The following is a 19,405-nucleotide window of genomic DNA, read 5'->3' as shown; positions in this document are numbered from 1 at the left end:
GAGATTTTAAAAACACTTTATTTAATAAAAGTTAAAGATACAAAACTGAAATAATACACATCCTAAAAATTACCTTCTTCCATTAACAGGAAGACCCTTTTCTATGCATGTATTTGGCTTAAACTCAACTCAGGATAACTGTGATGTTCATTTACACCAACAAATGCAGACAACTTGATCTAATTAACAAAAATTACAAACAGCTAAATGAACATAATATACAGGGAAATTATGGTCAGATTAATGCACAAGAAATACAAGAAATTTTTAATGATGAAACATTCAGTACTCTTGTTCATTAATTTAGCCTTGTGTTTTTACAAAAATAGTATCTACACTGTATACAGGGCTATACATCAGCTTTTTGTTCTCCCATATAAACATTACACATCCAAAACATGGTACCACTGCCGTAAATGAAAAAAACAAAAAACAGGAAAAAAGCAAACATACAAAAAACAAAAACACCTTAGAAAAGGGAGCTTATCCTAAGGTTTCTTACATAGAACTAAGAGTACATAAAAATAAAACACATCAATTTTAGAGATGGCCTAATAGGCCTAGGATACAAGTTTTTGAGGAAAAACCTCAAAACAAACTTTGCCATTTACAAATTAACCTATCTTTAGGCTTAACTGAACGACAGCTAAGTTTTAAAGTTGAAAATAAGAAAAATGAAAGGATCTCTTTAGCAGGTTGGTGTTTTTGCCTTGGTGTTCCAATGAATTGCCAGAATATGTGTCAAGTTCAAAGCATCTGAAAATTTCAAGTTACAACTTACAAAAAGTACATACCATAGGTTAAGTAGGCGCCTGATATTAGGAAGATCAATAATTCATCTAAGTGCTGTATGAAACAGCATCTACAAAAGTTGCTTTATTCAACAAACTTTGAGGGAACCGTGGTACTGATAATGAGAAAAGTTAAACAAATAGCAGTTATCAAATGCAATTTCTTCACGTTTCATTCTACTGAAGTCAACCAATGACGACAATGGTATCTTGCTTACTCATCTAACAAATAATTTACCTTTAGAAAAATATAAGGATAAAAAGGTAAATGTAAAGCCCTGCAGAGATGAAATCCAACAGTTTTTCTGATTATTGAGGCATCAAATGCCTGACATTGTATTTAGAGGTATCTTGATATTGTGTCATAGGTTTATCGGCAATTCCACAAGTTCCTACTCCAACTTTGCCAGTCACACTCTCAGGTGAAGCAAAAATACTCCTCTTTACCTAGGGGAAAGAAAACAGAAACCATTCCTATTAGTATTGGAAAAAATAAAAAATTTCAAATTTTAAGTAATGTTAAAATACATTCTGGTTTTAATGTTTAAAAGAAGAAAAGCATATTGCCTTTGTTCAGTGTTAAAAAATGGGTACAGAAGTGGTCCCATGCTGGAAGCCATTTACTCTAACTTCTAAGTTGAGGAAAATATCATTAGACACTAATACTCATAACACTTGCTTTCTGATACCTCAAAATTTTAGTTTTGAAAACTCAAATCCTAACTTCAGCTGTTAGCGAGCCATTTTAGCATGATTAAAGCTCTGGCTATATTGCGGTTTACTGTGGGGCCTGTTATGATATCTAAATTGTTAAGTCCCTCGGCCTTTATTTGTCACAAAATAAACATCTTTATGAAAAGGAAGCACTTCTTTCCAGAAGCCATGTCCATCAATGGAAGGGCTACCTTGATGAGAGTGACGAGTAATACATGGGTGAAAGTCAGGCTATCCTTATTCTCAACTTCCTATATGAATGCTACAGTTTTTTTCTACCCAACACACACTCAGAAAGATAAGTGTATCAAGGGAAACTGAATGTACTTTTAAATAAAGTCTACCCCCTAATGCCCAGCATGAAGGCATGTTAACAAAGCAGGTAGAGTTAAGCACACTGCCTCCAAGTAGCAACCATTTTTTCAAATATTAGTTTATTAAAGGAAAAGAACATAGACCTTTTGTAATTCCTGATATAAATTCTCTCATTTGTAATATTTTTATGCAGAGACGATGGCTAACATTTTTCAATAAGCTAAATTGAGCATCAACAAGGATTCTGAATGCAAAATCTGAGTTAATCATACTTTAAAAAAATCTACATACTTCTCTTTTCATTTTAAAGTTAATAAGTCACATTTCTCAAATTTACAAAGTGTCATAAAAAGATTTACCAACCTGGCCTTTTTTGTTTTTGGAATAGGCTCTGTTGTTGAATTGTTGCCATTTCACTTTCTGGTCCTCTCTTTCTTGCTCAAGTTCTTTTATTCTCTGAGCTTTTTTCAAAGCTTTCTTCTTTTTATATTCACGCTGCTGGGCAATCATTTCTTTTCTGCATGAAAAAAAAGTTAAATGTCAACTGTTGAGACTTATTATACAAGAATGACTTCCTTGAAGACACCGGCAGTGCCAAAAAAAAAAAAAAAAAAAAAAAAAAAAAAATCAAACATATACAATGGTCTATGAATAAAAAGTACTAACTCATTAAAATCAGTACCAATCACCCAGAATTACTAAGCAATTTTTTTTTTTTTAAATAACATCCTTGGGAGCTTTCAAACATAAGTATAATCTATTTACCCATATAAAGTAAACATTCCAACTATAATTTTTTTATTTTTTAATTTTGCGTTAGAGTCTTGTTCTGTCATCCAGACTGGAGTTGGAGTACAGTGGCACTCTTGGCTCACTGCAACCTTCACCTCCTGGGTTCGAGAGATTCTTGTGCCTCACCCTCCCTAGTAGCTGGGACTATAGGCGTGTGCCACCATGCCCAGCTAACTTTTGTATTTTTAGTAGAGATGGGTTTTTGCCATGTTGGCCAGGATGGTCTTGAACTCCTGGCCTCAAGTGATCCACCTGCCTTGGCCTCCCAAAGTGTTGGGATTACAGGCTTGAGCCACTGTGCCCAGCCTCAACTATGACTTTCTATTTTACTTTTGTATAGCTGTTACCAGTTGTTTTAGGAGTAAGTTGAGTTTCAGTATTAATGGGTATCTAAGCCTTCATCTACTTCCAAACAGACACAGTTAACAAGTATGGCATTTAGAAAAAAATGTATGAAGAGATTCAGTGCAGATAAAATATTTTACCTACATTGGAAGAATGCAGCAGCACAAAGGGAAATCATAGCTAACAATTCTCATCAAAACAAAACACCTGCGGGTTTCAAAAACATTCTAAATAAGATTCTAAATAGGATCAGAGCCTATAACCCCCAATAATTTCTGCTCAGTTAACACTGACTTCTCACCAAAAGGATGAAAAAAAGATCTTTAGGCTGGGCGCGGTGGCTCAAGCCTGTAATCCCTGCACTTTGGGAGGCCGAGACAGGCGGATCCCGAGGTCAGGAGATCAAGACCATCCTGGCTAACATGGTGAAACCCCGTCTCTACTAAAAAATACAAAAAACTAGCCAGGCGCAGTGGTGGGCGCCTGTAGTCCCAGCTACTCGGGAGGCTGAGGCAGGAGAATGGCGTAAACCCGGGAGGCGGAGCTTGCAGTGAGCTGAGATCCGGCCACTGCACTCCAGCCTGGGTGACAAAGCAAGACTCCGTCTCAAAAAAAAAGATCTTTAAGAGGGGCATTATCTAGACTCCCTGGTACCATATTACCACCATGAAGCTATGGCTTTTTACACAGATGACAAAGACATAAAAAAAATATATATATATAAACACACACACAACTCAATTGTTCTAGAATTGGATTTTATTGGGATGCTTACGTTAATATATAATTTTTGCATATTCCAATAAAAATATGTAGCAACTAAAGTTTTGAAAACTCTTGACAAATCAAAAGACTAAGTTGTGGCAAATACGCAGAAGTTCACCAAAATATTGTTAATTCTGCCTCTTACTTTTCAAAACTGCATAGTTCCCCATTCCCATTGCTACTCCCTGGGTTCAGGCCATCATCTTATACCTGTATCACAGCAGTAGCTGCCTCTCCCTACTGACAGTGATCATTCTAAAGCTCAAATGTGAGCACATCATATCCCCTCTACTTAAAATATTATCAGTGGCTTAAAGCTCTTTATGTTCTGGACTTTACCACTCTAATCTCTTCTCAGACCACCCACTTTCCAAGTCCCAAGTTTCTACCACAGGGATTTGTTACTTTTACATGCTCACCCCCTCTTTAAAACTTACTAAGCTCTTACTACTACATGTAAAGAACTGTTACAAGCTTTACTAACACTTATCATTTGAATCCTCACACCCAATAATGTATGGCCCCTATCTTACAGACGAGGAAACAGAGTTAAACAGCTTATCCAAGGTCATAGTGCTCATTAATAACAAAAAATTCAATCCTAGATCAAAGTCATATCACCTTGTAGCTTTGTACTTGGTTATCTCTTATTCTTTTCAAATCTCAGTTTAGATGTCGTTTTCTCAAAGAAATCTGCCCTAATAAAAGTGTAGGCTGAGTACCTCTTGTTCCCTTACAGTATCTGTTATAGCCCCTTTGTAATGTTTACACTCTATTATTAAAGCACTTCATTAATGATGAGTTTTCTTCTCTAAATATAAACTCAGTTGGGACAAGGCCCGAGGTGGTCTCCTGTGGTGTAGCCCCAGCACCTGGCTTATAAAATATGCTGGGAAGATGTTCATTGTACATAGTATCTTCTTAATATTTACTGAATGCCTAAATGGGAATCAAAATTATCTTCACTTAGGCACATTTATACAGACAATGTTGACCCTTTGTTGCTAATCTTCAAAACAACAGTAAAACAGTATTATAACTTTCTTATGCATAGATTCTCTCTGCAGACTACTTCAAGTATCCAAGTGGGGAAGATTACACCTAAAATGGAAAAGTCAAAGTCACTTACTTTGACATGGGTTTGTTGCCACTGTCCTCCTTTGCTTTCCTTCCTTCTTCTACAGGCTTGAGGTTCAACAGTGGAGTCACTTCAGCATTGCCATAACCAGCAAAGGTGATTGCAGCGGTGCCATTTTCTTCATCTATCTCTTCAATCTCCGCTTCATAACACCTGTAAAGATATCATGGCTGTAAGCAGGTGAGTAAAGGTTTAGTACTCAGCCTACAAGACTTATACTGTAGTGATACAATTATTACATGTGTCTATAATGAAACTTCTATAATCAAATGGTTGTTTTAGCAAAGAGAATACAAAAGAGTGGTTGAAGTTAGTTGTATTTTATCAAAAAAAAAAAAAAAAAAAAAAGACATCCTAATCAAAATATTGCTGGGAAAGTCTCTTGCATGTATCTACCCAATGTGCTTTAATGTCTTTGAGAAGAGGTTTCTTTTCTTTTTTGCGACAGAGTCTCACTGTCACCCAGACTGGAGTGCAGTATTGCAATCTTGGCTCACTTCAACCTCCGCCTCCCAGGTTCAAACAATTCTCATGCCTCAGCCTCCCAAGTAGCTGGGATTACAGGCACACACCATCACACCTGGCTGATTTTTGTATTTTCAGTAGAGATGGGGTTTCACCATGTTGGTCAGGCAGCTCTCTAACTCCTGATCTCAAGTTATCCACCCACCTCAGCCTCCCAAAGTGCTGGGATTACAGGCATGAGCCACCACACCCAGCGAAAAGTATTTCTTATAGGAATGATTTCAGTGTATGCTCTTCACAGAATTCTCAGAAAAACCAGCCGTTCACTCAATTTTCAATTTGAGGAGAAAAGAATTTAGATTATTTTAGAAAACACCCATTCACTGTCCTGTTTTTCCTTCCTCTAGAATCCAAGTCATTCTTATCCCCGAAACTTAATCTAAAGCTAAAACTAAACTGTATTAATGGCAACCACCCAAGAATCAAATTGGCTCTATGAATCATACTGCCTAATAGAAGTGAAGATTAAAATAGGGTAGTTAAAACTGAATAAAAACTTCTTACCATTGTATTTTATTATTTCATGTTACAGTTAGGGTTTTTTTTTCTACACTTACTGTCCATCTTCACTCCAGATTGCCATACACTTGTCTCCTACTTTCCATGAATGAGTAGGTTGAGTAGAAGCAAAACTGTCTGAACTTGCAAGCGTCTCAGAAGGTTGAGTTGACAGAAGGTCTTTGGTTAGTTCTATAACTTCCTAAAAAAGAAAAACAAAAACCACAACATTATTTTCGTAATTCTCACTGTCAACTTTGTTTTTGATGACAGCTTTCATACTGTACACTAAGTACTCTCTATATATTTCATTTGCAGTTCATAACACTATTAAGCAAGTACTGTGATTATCCCCATGTAGAAACTGAGATACAGTATTTTCTACGAGTTAAGTGGTAGAGCTGTGATTTAAGCCCATATAGTTGCCTTTCAACTTAACCACAAATACTAATGAAAATGTAAGACTTGAGCTTATACCATTTCTAAGTGCCTATTTTAGCTGAATAGATCTCTCTAAAGATGAGAAAGTCAAGTATGAGGGACTGAATTAGATATTCTTATTGTAACGTATTTTATGCAACTGTACTGTTTTATAGGGCATTACTCAGCAGTATTAACTGCCAAACAATTCCAAAACAGTTTAAGCAGCTTTATTAGTAACAAAAATGTTCCTACTTATACATATCTCAACTAAAATACTATAGGCATATGTAACAGAAACCAGTGGTCTTCCTATTCAATTACTGTAAAACTCACCCCATCTGGGTAAGCAAATTACCAGGTTAGATTTTAAATGTTCCATACCTTAATGTTAAGCACATCAGCACAGCTTCATTTAAAAGGGGGGAAAAAAGGTAACACACATAGGCAATGCCTTTCTGTGTGGCAAATATTTTTTTCTAATTCAGGCTTACATTTATTGGCTTCATTCAAAGATGTCTGGTGTAGGGATGGCTAAAAAATTGAGAATAGTACAAACTGACAGATTCTGCTACCTATCTACTACATTTTTACTCTAATGAAGATCCACACTATGCATCTTATCTGATCTAAGAACTGGCGTAGCTGTTCACCCACTGTTGCATTTAAAACATCATACTGTGTGTTTGGGGAGAAAAATGAACAAAATTAAACTATGTACTGAGTTTCTTCTAGTTCCCACTGAGGTTTCATAATAGTAAATCTGATTCAGTAGCCAAGAAAGTTAAATATTACCTCTCTTCTAAAGATTCTAAATCTTCCTGGCTATTTCTGAAAAAACTAATATTTGAGTCTTAAATCTCTTCAAGAAAGGTTAATTTTATAAATAAATAAATAGAACACTTTGGTTTGAGTTAAAAATTTAGTAGGAATAATATCTCTAAGTTTTGTTAGTTGCCAACTAGCCATTAATTAGATCTTTTTAATTAGATAGTCCTTTGCAAATAAAGCAAAGAAACTTCCAAATAACTAGATCAAGTAGTACACAAAAGAAGAGTAAATTATCTGGTCTTACTTTTAACCACTTTTAGGGGTAGGAATGTAATCCAGTAAGCCTGACTCAAGAGCCCACACAAATCTCTATCATTAAATATTTCCAGATCCACCTAGGGATCATTTAACTTAAGCACAGACATGAATTCTGCACTTGCAGGTTTCAGATTTAGAACTCTATTTCTTTTAGGACAGAACTATTTTCCAAATACACTTTGTTAGAGAAATATATTTCATCAAAGAAAAGGGTCCTGAAAAGCTGTGCATATTAGTGAATTCAGAGGCCTGTGCTGAAATGACCTTTTTTTTTAGAAAAAATCCAGAGCATTTACTCCTCATGTCCTCTAACTTTGCCATGGTTTTACATAACCCTCCCAACAAACTATGAAGAACCTTCTAAATTTCTATTCTTCACATGTGCGTATGGACCAAAGTATTAGAAAAACTATTTTATGTATGAGGGGGTTCTTGAAGGTACATACCATTAATTACTTTTCCTCCCTCAAGTCTGAGTTCTGAAACTGCTCCTTCATCGACAGATGGGCAGCAGTTACAGTAATCGGCAATTCCAGGAAGCATCAGGTGTTGTGATCTACATATCAGCAGGTCAAAGGGGGTGCACTCAAGCACTCTGCTTACTGAAGGAAGGCGTTTCGGGGATGCAGAGAGCCACTGTAATATATGAGACAAGTGACTTGACCCCTGCCTCCTTTAGAACCAGCTTATTCAGCAAAACAGCCTAATAAATTGACTATCTGTGATTATCATAGACTGCCCGGGGAGCTAGTCAGCTAGCTAGCCTGGATTTTATTACACCCACTTTTTTAAGTGAAAAAAGAGAGGCAGGACTTTAGTAGATTATTTTGCTGCCTGCTGAATAACTTTAGTCTCTATGAAAGACAGTACATGAAAGAGATAAACATAGAAACCTTACTGGCAAAATGAAGTCATTGAAAAGATGCAGAAAAAGTATTTTGTCATAAATCAAAGGGCAAACAAATTAATAACCAGGATAAGGATCTAATTCTATAGAGGAACACAAGAAATTAGAAACCATATGGTCAAAAAATATTAATATAAGGAAGCCACAAAATCAGTCTGAACAGACTTCTCACCAAATGTAACAGGCTGAATTAAATACCCATAGCATGCGATACATCCCAGAAGGCAGAGAAGGAAAAAAGAGGTGAATGAGCGGGGGAACCCCCATAGCTAAATAGAAGCTGTAAGTATAGTCTCAATGGAGACAACAATTACTGGGTGGAAGCATATAGCCAAATACTTTTCAGAGTATTACCTCATCTTAAAAGATGGTTTCCATTTTTGAGTAGTTTTCAATTCTAAACAGACCTTATCTAGTGACCAAAATGAAATTTCTAATGATAGAATAAAATGGGAAGAAACTTTGATCAAGACTGGTCAGGAAAAACATTGTTATTACTATCTGAAGTATGAGAACTTACACTTCTAAATTCTTGCCATCCAATATGGTAGTCACATGTGGCTAATTAAGTTATATTAAAAACTCAGCTCCTAAGTAAACCTAGCTGTATTTCAAATATCCAACCAAATGTGGCTAGTGGCTATGGTACTGAAAAGCAGATATAGAACATTTCCATCATCACAGAAAGTTCTACTGGACAGTGCTGTTTTAAATGGTTACAGAAAAGAGGATACTTTACAGAAAAATGATTTCCAGGTCATTATTAACTGAACCCCCGCAGGCAAGCCTTTTAGGGGCTTACTACAATGTTTATCACAATGGTTTCCCCCTACAGTACTTTCCACTACGATGATCATGACATGGTAAGGCAGTTCTGCCCAGACTCTAATGATGAATTAATCTAGAAATATTAAAAAGATCTGATGATAATGCTATTTCTAACTCCACTCCCAACTTCCCCAACCCAACCAGTTCAACAAATACCCCTCCTCCCACTGCCCAGGAAGCAATATACAAAACACTGGCACCCAATGTTTTATTTTCCTAAAAAAGGACTGCTTAAGTTGGTAAAGGTAGTCGAGGCATCTCTCTTTGGGACAAACAGAAAGTGCTTTACAGAGTGTAAGAAAAGAGGTTGGTGTACCTCTGTTGCCTCATCTTCAATGTATACTCACAACATGTGAGCAAATCAAATGGACAGGTGGCAAACCATTGGGTTATTTTTCACTTAAGGGCCTGGGAGTGGGAGAAAATGCTCCCAAAACATCTTTTTCTTATTGACTGGCACCCTGAAACCCACAGGCCTGGCTTCCACGTATCGAAGAGGGGTCTTGTTCATATTGAAATTATCCCAGATGGTTTGTGTGTGTTTAAAAATAACATACTACTGCAATTTTATTCTAAATCTAGAATTTGAAAGTATTCAACTCATTTTAATTATGCCCAGATAAGCAGTTCCAGAATCCCAAATCTGGACCCTATTTCAGTTAAGTTTGTCTGCAGTTGTGATATCCCTAAAATAGTAATAGTTTTAATGGACACTGGAATAATAAAGGGAGGGAAATAATTTTTAGACAGGATACAGATTCAAGTTTAGTACTCAATTGGTAAAGCAATCTCTAATCAAAACACCCTTGAAACTTTTTAAAAATCAGGTTCAGAATTTCAAGGAAGCTCTTAAAAGTCATATATATTTGTAAATTATATATGGCATTTTTCTGAATCAGTCCAGTGTCCTGAGAAACAAAAGGTATTTACTATGAAGGCTCTGTCTTGAAATCCCAGTGCAGGTTTTTAAAAAAAGGTTTTCATATCTACTGGACTTGACAAAGATCTCCTTTTCACCACATAGTTCAATTTCCCCAAGTGTCACCAACTTTACTGTAAAACCTAGCCTTAAGTCCTAACATCTGTGTAACAATTATACAGAGCACATGTCTCTCTCTTTGCAGTGTGTTTTCAATACAAGATATAACCCACAAGTTTTGGGGGAGGGGGGAAAGTCACGCATTTTCAAAGAATCTTGTGGTATTAGAAGGAATCTTAAGGTTCTATTTTTCTCCTTCAATCTTTGTTACTTTTTGAACTAAATTTCATTTTCCAGGTCTTAAAAAATAAAAGTATTTTTCATTGTGAAGTTACATGTACCTCTCGTCTTGAAAATCTGAGAGACTTAGAAATTTCTACCAACTTTTGTTTTTAAAAATCATGTAAGTACCCAAGATTTATATAACAAAGAACAATATGTCATTCCCTCTGATGTACAGAACCCTGAGAACTGGGGAAACAACCCTACTTCTACAAACCACAGTACCTACACAATTTACCTATATACGCAGGGTGGGGTGTAACCCCTCAAAAGGCGCTTTGAGTACTTAGGGATTCAAGCAATAATTTGAAAAACAGAGAAAAAACTACAATTGCCTACCCATACTTACTTGTAAATCTTTCTTCAATTTTAGCAAATCTTCATTTTCTCCATTTCCAGATAATGCAGCTTCAACTTGCTGGAGCTGAGCTTTGTAGCTTGCCAGCTGCTTTGCTAAATCCTCTGACATCTGGGGAAAATAAAAAGGGTTAGACCACGAAAACTGAAGCAAAAATCAAGGCATAAAAAACTAACTTCCCTGTCTGCCTGAATTACCAGTTTTTGCCTCCAACTCCTTCTAACACTGCAGCTTAATTCACCACCATTACCTTTACTCTCAGTTTAGACTTCACCTAAACCACAAACTTAAAGGCAACAGCTTCCGAAGATTATAAACTTGAGATACATAGTCCATACTTTTAAAAAGCATACAGATACAAAGAAATTTCTAATTTTCTTTTAACTCCTATCCACAGGGTAGGTGCTGAGTTCGGCTCAATAATCGTTACCTTTTTAAAAAGCACTACTCTGCTGGAAAAGTCGAAACTTTCAAAAACAATCCAAATACTTATTTTTAAGCACTAAAGTACGCTTCCAAAGTCAAACAAGTACGTTTTTAACTTAACTACACAAACAACTAACTTTACGTGAACTATTCAATAAAGAGTGTATTTAAAAGTGCTTCTCCAGAACAAAAATCTTTCGCCCAGTCGCTTAACTATTTATCGCTGCATTAACTTCAGCAAAAAGAACAGCACAGGTACTCTCCCATTTAGACGTTCTAAGGAATGAGCCTTTCGCCAAATCCAGCTCACTCAGTTTCCTGAAAATAAGACACTAATTAACCCTTTTTGATGGTTTATAAGCAAATGTACGACGTTTCCGAGGACTCTTCTCTCTCGTAAAATTCCCGTCCAACCAAAGGCTGGGAGCCGGAAAAGGCCCCCAAGAGTTACAGCGACCCAGGCTGCTCTCCTCCCCGCCAGGCAGCGCCTCAAAGCCCGCCACAACTCGATCATTCGGACCTGGAAATCCAAACGCCAGCTCAGGACCACCGCCAGAGCCCCGCTGTGCTCCAACAGGCAAGCTCCACAAGGAGCCGCGCGGCGCCCAGCCCCACCCGATCCGGTCCCCTGCGGGCCGTGTTTGCCGCCGCAGCACGGAGGCCAGCGCCGGCCGGGCCGCCGAGGCTCAGCTCTGGCTGGGAGACGGCCATGGCTCCGGGCTCCAGGGCCAGAACCTGGGCGTCTCCGGCGAGGCGGGTTCCTCGGCCTTGGGCCTCCGCTTCACCTCGGGAGGGACCCGGGCCCGGCCAGGCCTCACTCTCTCCCTCAAGGGGGTTGTTACCTTGTGTGGGGCTGGGGGCGGGGCAGCGGGAAGGGGTCGGGGCAAATAAGCCCAGTGGTAGTGGTGGCGGCAGCAGCAGCAGCAACAGTAGAAGGAAAATCTCCGCGACGACAAGACGACTCGGTCTGAAAAGGAAGAACTCGGTCGGCGGCGAGGGGGGAGGGGAGGAAAGCCGGGCACTGGAAGGAGGAAAAGACAGAGACGGTGAAGTCTCGCGAGAAATACAAACTCTCGCACGAGTTCGCTCGACTCACGTGACTCTGCGCGCCCTCTAGCCTGTCCCTGGCTGTTAGGGACGCAGAGTAGGCGGGGCCTAGGACGGATATGGCGTAGCTGGGCTGCGCCAGGCGCGGAATGTAGGTTATCTTCCTGGAGTTCCGGCTTGGAATTTATTGGAAATGCAAATTCTCAAGCCCCACCCCAGACCTCCTGAATCCAGAGACTCTCTTTTAACAAGCCCACCGGATGATAGCAATGTCTGCTGACGTCTGGGAATCACTGCTTTTCGGGAGCGGTGGTGGTGGGTTGGGTGGGGTGTTGGTGGGGGCTCTCCTTATGTTGCCCTGGCTGGTCTCCAACTCCTGGGCTCAAGCGATCCCCCCGCATCGGCGTCCCAAAATGCTAGGATTACAGGCGTGAGCCACCGCGCCCGGCCTGAGAACCACTGCTTTATATGATACAAGGCTTGGTAGCAACAGAAAGCTAATTAAATCGTGACAGAAATAACCTATTGGAGAGGAGATTGATTTCTTTAAAATCTTTTTTGTTAAAACCTACTTGATTTTAATTTAGTTGGGTTAATCTCGCCTGATAGGGAACAAAGTCCAAGTTAGTCTAGAATGGTAAACAGAGTGGTAGGAATACTGACATTTGTGTTCAAAAAGAAATGCCCCTTGTGTATGTTTGTAATAATATATACGCGTTCTGGACAGATACACAAACCTGTCCAGAGGTTTGGAATGGAAGCCAAATGTTTTATTGATTGCATTCTTTGCTGTTTACTCTTTTTCCTTTTCTTCTTCTTTCTTTTTTTTTTTTTTTTTTTTTTGAGACGGAGTCTCGCTCTGTCGCCCAGGCTGGAGTGCAGTGGCAGATCTCAGCTCACTGCAAGCTCCACCTCCCGGGTTTACGCCGTTCTCCCTCAGCCTCCCGAGTAGCTGGGACTACAGGCGCCCACCACCTCGCCTGGCTAGTTTTTTGTATTTTTTGGTAGAGACGGGGTTTCACCGTGTTAGCCAGGATGGTCTCGAGCTCCTGAACTCGTGATCCTCCCGTCTCGGCCTCCCAAAGTGCTGGGATTACAGGCTTGAGCCACCGCGCCCGGCCCTTCTCTCTCTCTCTCTCTCTTTTTTTTTTTTTTTTTTTAACCACTTGTATATAATTTTCTTTCAATTGAAAAAACAATAAAGGCCTGAGACACAAAGGGTTATATAGATGCCAGGAAGCAACCTTTCCTGGGAGGTGGGCAGTTTGTTGCTGGACCCATAAAAAGGCCCACTTCTTGCGGATCACCTGAGGTCAGGAGTTTGAGACCAGCCTGACCACATGGAGAAACCCCGTCTCTACTAAAAATACAAAAAGGGGAAAAAAAAAAAAAAAAAAAAAGCCGAGCGTGTCCGAGCTACTGTAATCCCAGCTACTCGGGAGGCTAAGGCAGGAGAATCGCTTGAACCTGGGAGGCAGAGGTTGCGGTGAACCGAGATCATGCCATTGCACTCCAGCCTGGGCAGCAAGAGTGAAACTCCGTCTCAAAAAAAAAAAAACCAAAAAAAAAAAGGCCCACTTCTCAGATGGGATCTTTTGAACTGTACCAACATCTTTAGTCCCTTGCTTTCTTTTCAAGGAGCCTTCCCTTTTGTTGTCTACATACACACACGTAACCCTTATAGTGAGTCAGATAACCGGTATAGATGGAAACTAGGTCAGGTTTGTGTGATTGGGATGGCAGTCAACTTAGAAAGATTGAAATTGCAGCAGAAGGCAGCAGTGTGTAGCTAGAATTAAGAGGGAAGACAAACCAGAAAGCATGTGCTTTTAAATAAAGAAGAGATTTGTTTAAAATAAAATGTAGTTTTAGAGAACTGCTGTTACTGTAATTGTGTGTTTTAAGAACCGATGTGAGGAGAAACTTCCTTGAATATAAAGTAAACCTTATTGTGTAAAAATCTCTTAAATGAGAACTTTTCCTGAACCCCATAGATCAGAAAATCGGGAAATATTCATTATCGGTTCCATTATAGATTTCTATACTATCTTAATAATTTTGTTTTCAGGATTGTTTTTATCTATGCAACATTCATTTATAAAGAAAAGCTGTATTAAATTTTAATTTTCACAAAGAAATAACAGTTTGTATGTGCCAGATACCATTCTAAGCACTCTACACATGTTCACTTAATTTTCACAATTGTATGCAGTGTTTCTCCAGACAAAACTGGAGCAGACAAAACTAACAGCAATACTTCAGATAGGCTTTCTGAATTAGTACTTCCTTTGAAGTGTCAAAATTTACTTTCAGTGTCTGATTTTTCTTAAAACATTTGTGTTCAAACTTAATCATGTTTATTCAAAAAAAGAGCAATATCTTAAACCTTCAGTTTTGAAACATGATTTTTATTTTATTGAAAGACGGTAAATAAATAAAATGTAAAGGTTCCAAATTGTCATCAGAATATACAGCTATTTCTACTAAAGAAAATTAAAGTATGGCACCATGGCACCCAGCTACTTGGAAGGCTGAGATGGGAGTTTGGAAGTTTGAGGCTGCAGCACACTCTGTGCCTGTGAATAGCTGCTGCACTCCAGCCTGGGCAACATAGTGAGATCCTGTCACAAATTTTTAAAAATTAATTTTTTTTATTTTAGATGGATTCTCGCTCTGTCGCCCAGGCTGGAGTGTAGTGGTGCGATCTCAGCTCACTGCAACCTCCACCTCCGTGGTTCAAGCAATTCCCCTGCCTCAGCCTTGTAAGTAGCTGGGATTACAGATGTGTGCCACCATGCCTGGTTAATTTTTTTTGTATTTTTAGTAGAAATGGGGTTTCACCATGTTGGCCAGACTGATCTTGAACTCCTGACCTCAGGCAATCCGCCCGCCTCGGCCTCCCAAAGTGCTGAGATTACAGGCGTGAGTCACAGCACCCAGCCTAAATTAAAAAAAATTTTTTTTTAAAGTATAGTTTTCTTTGGAAATGTGCCACCCCACTGCAGAGCAGAAGAATATGCAATGAAGTAATACATATTGGTCAAATAGGTTTGGGTTTTTTGTTTTGTTTTGTTTTGTTTTTGAGACTGGGTCTTACTCTGTTGCCTAGGCTGGATTGTAGTGGTGTAATCTCGGCTCGCTGCAACCTCTGCCTCCCAGACTCAAGCAAACCTCCTGCCTCAGCCTCCCTAGTTGCTGGGACTACAGGCACACGCCACCATGCCTGGCTAATTTTTGTATTATTATTATTTTTTTTGCTAGAGACAGAGTTTCGCTATGTTACCCAGTTTGATCTCAAACTCCTGGGCTCAAGTAATCTACCCACTTTGTCCTCCCAAAGTGCTGGAATTACAGGGTGAGCCACCTCCGTGGGGCAGAGACTGCATTCTTTATCTCAGCTTTTATTGTATCATTTCCTGACTAAAAGGAGCCCCAGATTTGGTCGCTTTTTTTCTATTTTGACAAAATGCCAAAGGTAATGGATTAGAGTTGTGTACGTAATCATAGTAATTGTTTTATGCTCCTTTCTTTAGTCCTAATAAGTGATTTGAATCTTTGCATAATTTGCTGCAGGACAAGCTACTTACCTTTTTGTGCTTATTTGAGTGTTTTTGGATACACTGCATGGAACACATGTATCCTGGGATGAAGCTTAGGTGGCATCATCCATTTAAAGTTGATGGAAAACAACCTGAAAATGGTGTTGGTCAGTGCAGGCGCTCAGATATTCATCAGTCATAGCAATACTGAATTGTTTGCTTAAATTTGTATGGCACAGCTAGCCTTAGGATGTGCATTTTCTTTTTTTATTATTATTGTTATACTTTAAGTTCTAGGGTGCATGTGCACAATGTGCAGGTTTGTTACATATGTGTACATGTGCCATGTTGGTGTGCTGCACCCATTAACTCCTCATTTACATTACATATGTTTCCTAATGGAATCCCTCCCCCCACCCCCACCCCATGACAGGCCCTGGTATGTGACGTTCCCCATCCTGTGTCCAAGTGATCTCATTGTTCAATTCCCATCTATGAGTGAGAACATGCGGTGTTTGGTTTTCTGTCCTTGCGATAGTTTGCTGAGAATGATGGTTTCCAGCTGCATCCATGTCCCTACAAAGGACATGAACTCATCCTTTTTTATGGCTGCATAGTATTCCATGGTGTGTATGTGCCACATTTTCTTAATCCAGTCTATCATTGATGGACATTTGGGTTGGTTCCAAGTCTTTGCTATTGTGAATAGTGCCGCAACAAACATACGTGTGCATGTGTCTTTATAGCAGCATGATTTATAATCCTTTGGGTATATACCCAGTAATGGGATGGCTGGGTCAAAAGCTATTTCTAGTTCTAGATCCTTGAGGAATCGCCACACTGTCTTCCACAATGATTGAACTAGTTTACAGTCCCACCAACAGTGTTCCTATTTCTCCAGATCCTCTCCAGCACCTGTTGTTTCCTGACTTTTTACTAATCGCCGTTCTAACTGGTATAAGATGGTATCTCAAAACTGGTATAAGATGGTTTTGATTTGCATTTCTCTGATGGCCAGTGATGATGAGCATTTTTTCATGTGTCTGTTGGCTGAGGATGTGCATTTTCAAGTATTCTGTGTTTTACACGTACCATTGAGGAACAGAAGACTGTACCACTAAAAAACAAAAATATGCCACTGAAAACAGAAAACAAGAATTTCTTGAGTTTGAGAAAAGATTATAGTCTAAGGCTTTACAGGATAAGAAATGTCAGGGGTTTTTTTTTGTTTTTTTTTTTTTTGTTTTTTTTTATTGAGACGGAGTTTCGCTGTGTCACCTAGGCTGGAGTGCAGTGGCCCGATCTCAGCTCACTGCAAGCTCCGCCTCCCGGGTTTACGCCATTCTCCTGCCTCAGCCTCCCGAGTAGCTGGGACTACAGGCGCCCGCCACCACACCCGGCTAATTTTTTGTATTTTTTAGTAGAGACAGGGTTTCACTGTGTTAGCCAGGATGGTCTCGATCTGCTGACCTCGTGATCCACCCGTCTCGGCCTCCCAAAGTGCTGGGATTACACGCTTGAGCCACCGCGCCCGTCCTTGTTTTTTTGTTGTTGTTGTTTTTTTTTGAGATAGAGTCCCACTCTGTTGCCCAGGCTGGAGGTTGGCGTGCAGTGGCACAATCTCGGCTCACTGCAACCTCCACTTCCTGGGTTCAAGAAATTCTCCTGTCTCAGCCGCCCGAGTAGTTGGGATTACAGCCATTTGCCACCACGCCTGGCTAATTTTTGTATTTTTAGTAGAGACGGGGTATCACCATGTTGGCCAGGCTGGTCTCGAACTCCTTATCTCAGGTGATCCACCCCCCTCGGCCTCCCAAAGTGCTAGGATTACAGGTATGAGCCACCGTGCCTGGCCAGAAATAGCAGTTCCTTTTTTTTTTTTTTTGAGACGGAGTCTCGCTCTGTTGCCCAGGCTGGAGTGCAGTGGCACAATCTCAGCTCACTGCAACCTCCACCTGCCAGGTTAAAACAATTCTCCTGCCTCAGCCTCCCAAGTAGCTGGGACTACAGGCGTGTGCCACCATGCCCAGCTAATTTTTTTTTGTATCTTTAGTAGAGATGGGGTTTCACCATGCTGGACGGGCTGGTCTTGAACTCCTGACCTCGTGATCTGCCCGCCTCGGCCTCCCAAAGTGCTGGGATTACAGGCGTGAGCCACCGCTCCTGGCCCTGAAATGGCAGTGTTTTACTACTTATTTAGAAGTAGTACTCCAACTATACATTCTTAGTGGTTTATATTCTGAGAGCAAAAAGAATGAAAACAAGCAAAAGCCCTCAAACACTACAGATTTATTGCCAGTAGTGGTATTGGTAAATTTTGAAACTCTTAGGCCTACTATAAAACAAACAATAAATTTATTAGTAGAAACTCTAAAAGAAAAGAAATACAAATATCCTTTTTGTATTGTATAAAAGAAGATCCACCTTCTTTTATATTTGTACTTCTTTTCTCTTACAGTGGGAAAAACTGATGTTAAAACCTCTGATGTTAAATTGAATTAGAATTTTTCATATGTATATTTATTAGAAGCAATGTCACCCCACTAGAGAATGCCCACAGCTTGATATCAAAATGCCAATCCCCACTAAAAGGAAACAATGTTTCTTAGAGAAATGGCTAATTTCTGGTTTCAGGCCCATAAAGTACAAAAAAAGAAAGTTAAGCCTGAAATACCTTGCCAGAAATCATGGAAGTGCCCCAGAATGAATAAGGTCAAGTTAAAAGCCCACAGAGCCCAGCTCAAGTGGGGTCCACTAGCCACATATGAGACAATTTGGCCACTAAAAAGAATAATTAATAGATCATCAAAGCCTTCAATACATTTTAAAAATCCATTAAGTCCAGAGTGATACTCAAAGAGTTTGGGAAGGGAGTTTCTCTTTAAAGAAGAATGTCAGCCAATTCATATAAATAAAATGACAGAATCAGAAAAATCACCATTTGCCATTTCCAATAATTCAGGCAAATATCATCAGAAGCTAAAACCCATCTGGTGAAAGGAGGTAGGGAAAAGGAAGATGCTGGCATGATGTCAAAGTATCACACTTACATACAAAGTATCCCCACAGACTATTCAATAATTACAAAGGGGAAATATATCTTACTATGATAAAATTCAGCTGTCACCAACTTAACCCAGAGATCAAGTTTAGTACTGCTAATTGTGGAACAACTTGATTTTATATGCCTGTTGATTTGATGCAACATGAAGCAATAATAGCATTACCTGTGAAGGAAGGCTGCCAAAAATGCTTAACCTGAATACAATCAAGCTTATTGACCCAACTTCCAGTATACAAGAAATATGGGCATAAAGGAACAAGTAAATTGAGCATGAGGGAAGAACTACATCCAGAATATGGGACATTCTATAAGAAAACACCTAAATTTTTCCAAAGGTCAGTGACATTGAAAAGTGTGGGGAAATGTTCTAGATTAAGAGGTAAACAGATGTAACAAGTCTATGGATAAGTCTTGATTGATCTTGGTTTCAAAAAATAAAGCTGTAAAAAAATTTAGGGACCCCTGGAAAATTTAAGTATGGACTCAATATTAGATTATATTAAATTATTGCTAATTGTATTAGATGTAAAAACTATTTTATGGCTTCTTAGGAGAATGTCCTATACTGACTATAGAAGTGTTC

At 39.3% G+C, this 19,405-nt stretch overlaps 1 protein-coding gene across 2 annotated transcripts; it reads right to left on the bottom strand.

Annotated features, from left to right (window-relative positions):
* SMNDC1 (survival motor neuron domain containing 1) lies at positions 1-12,234 on the bottom strand. 2 transcript variants are annotated; one of them, XM_009215333.1, is made up of 7 exons: positions 12,015-12,230; positions 10,738-10,857; positions 7,839-8,028; positions 5,943-6,085; positions 4,852-5,013; positions 2,184-2,337; positions 1-1,238 (listed from the first exon to the last, which is right to left on the bottom strand). In XM_009215333.1, exons 3-7 carry the CDS (start codon positions 7,839-7,841, stop codon positions 1,101-1,103), a joined length of 600 nt encoding a protein of 199 aa, XP_009213597.1. In that variant the 5' UTR covers positions 7,842-8,028; positions 10,738-10,857; positions 12,015-12,230; the 3' UTR covers positions 1-1,100. The 2 variants fall into 2 exon arrangements, with proteins under 2 accessions (XP_009213597.1, XP_003904294.1); XM_003904245.2 differs by lacking the exon at positions 7,839-8,028 and having other exon boundaries at positions 12,015-12,234.
* Between the last annotated feature and the right edge of the window lie 7,171 nt (positions 12,235-19,405).

The sequence above is a fragment of the Papio anubis genome, chromosome 11, assembly GCF_008728515.1.
Source record: "Papio anubis isolate 15944 chromosome 11, Panubis1.0, whole genome shotgun sequence".
Classification (NCBI taxonomy): Eukaryota; Metazoa; Chordata; class Mammalia; order Primates; family Cercopithecidae; genus Papio; species Papio anubis.
The sequence above is the reverse complement of the archived record's forward strand: the minus strand, read 5'-3'. Positions and strand labels throughout refer to the sequence as shown.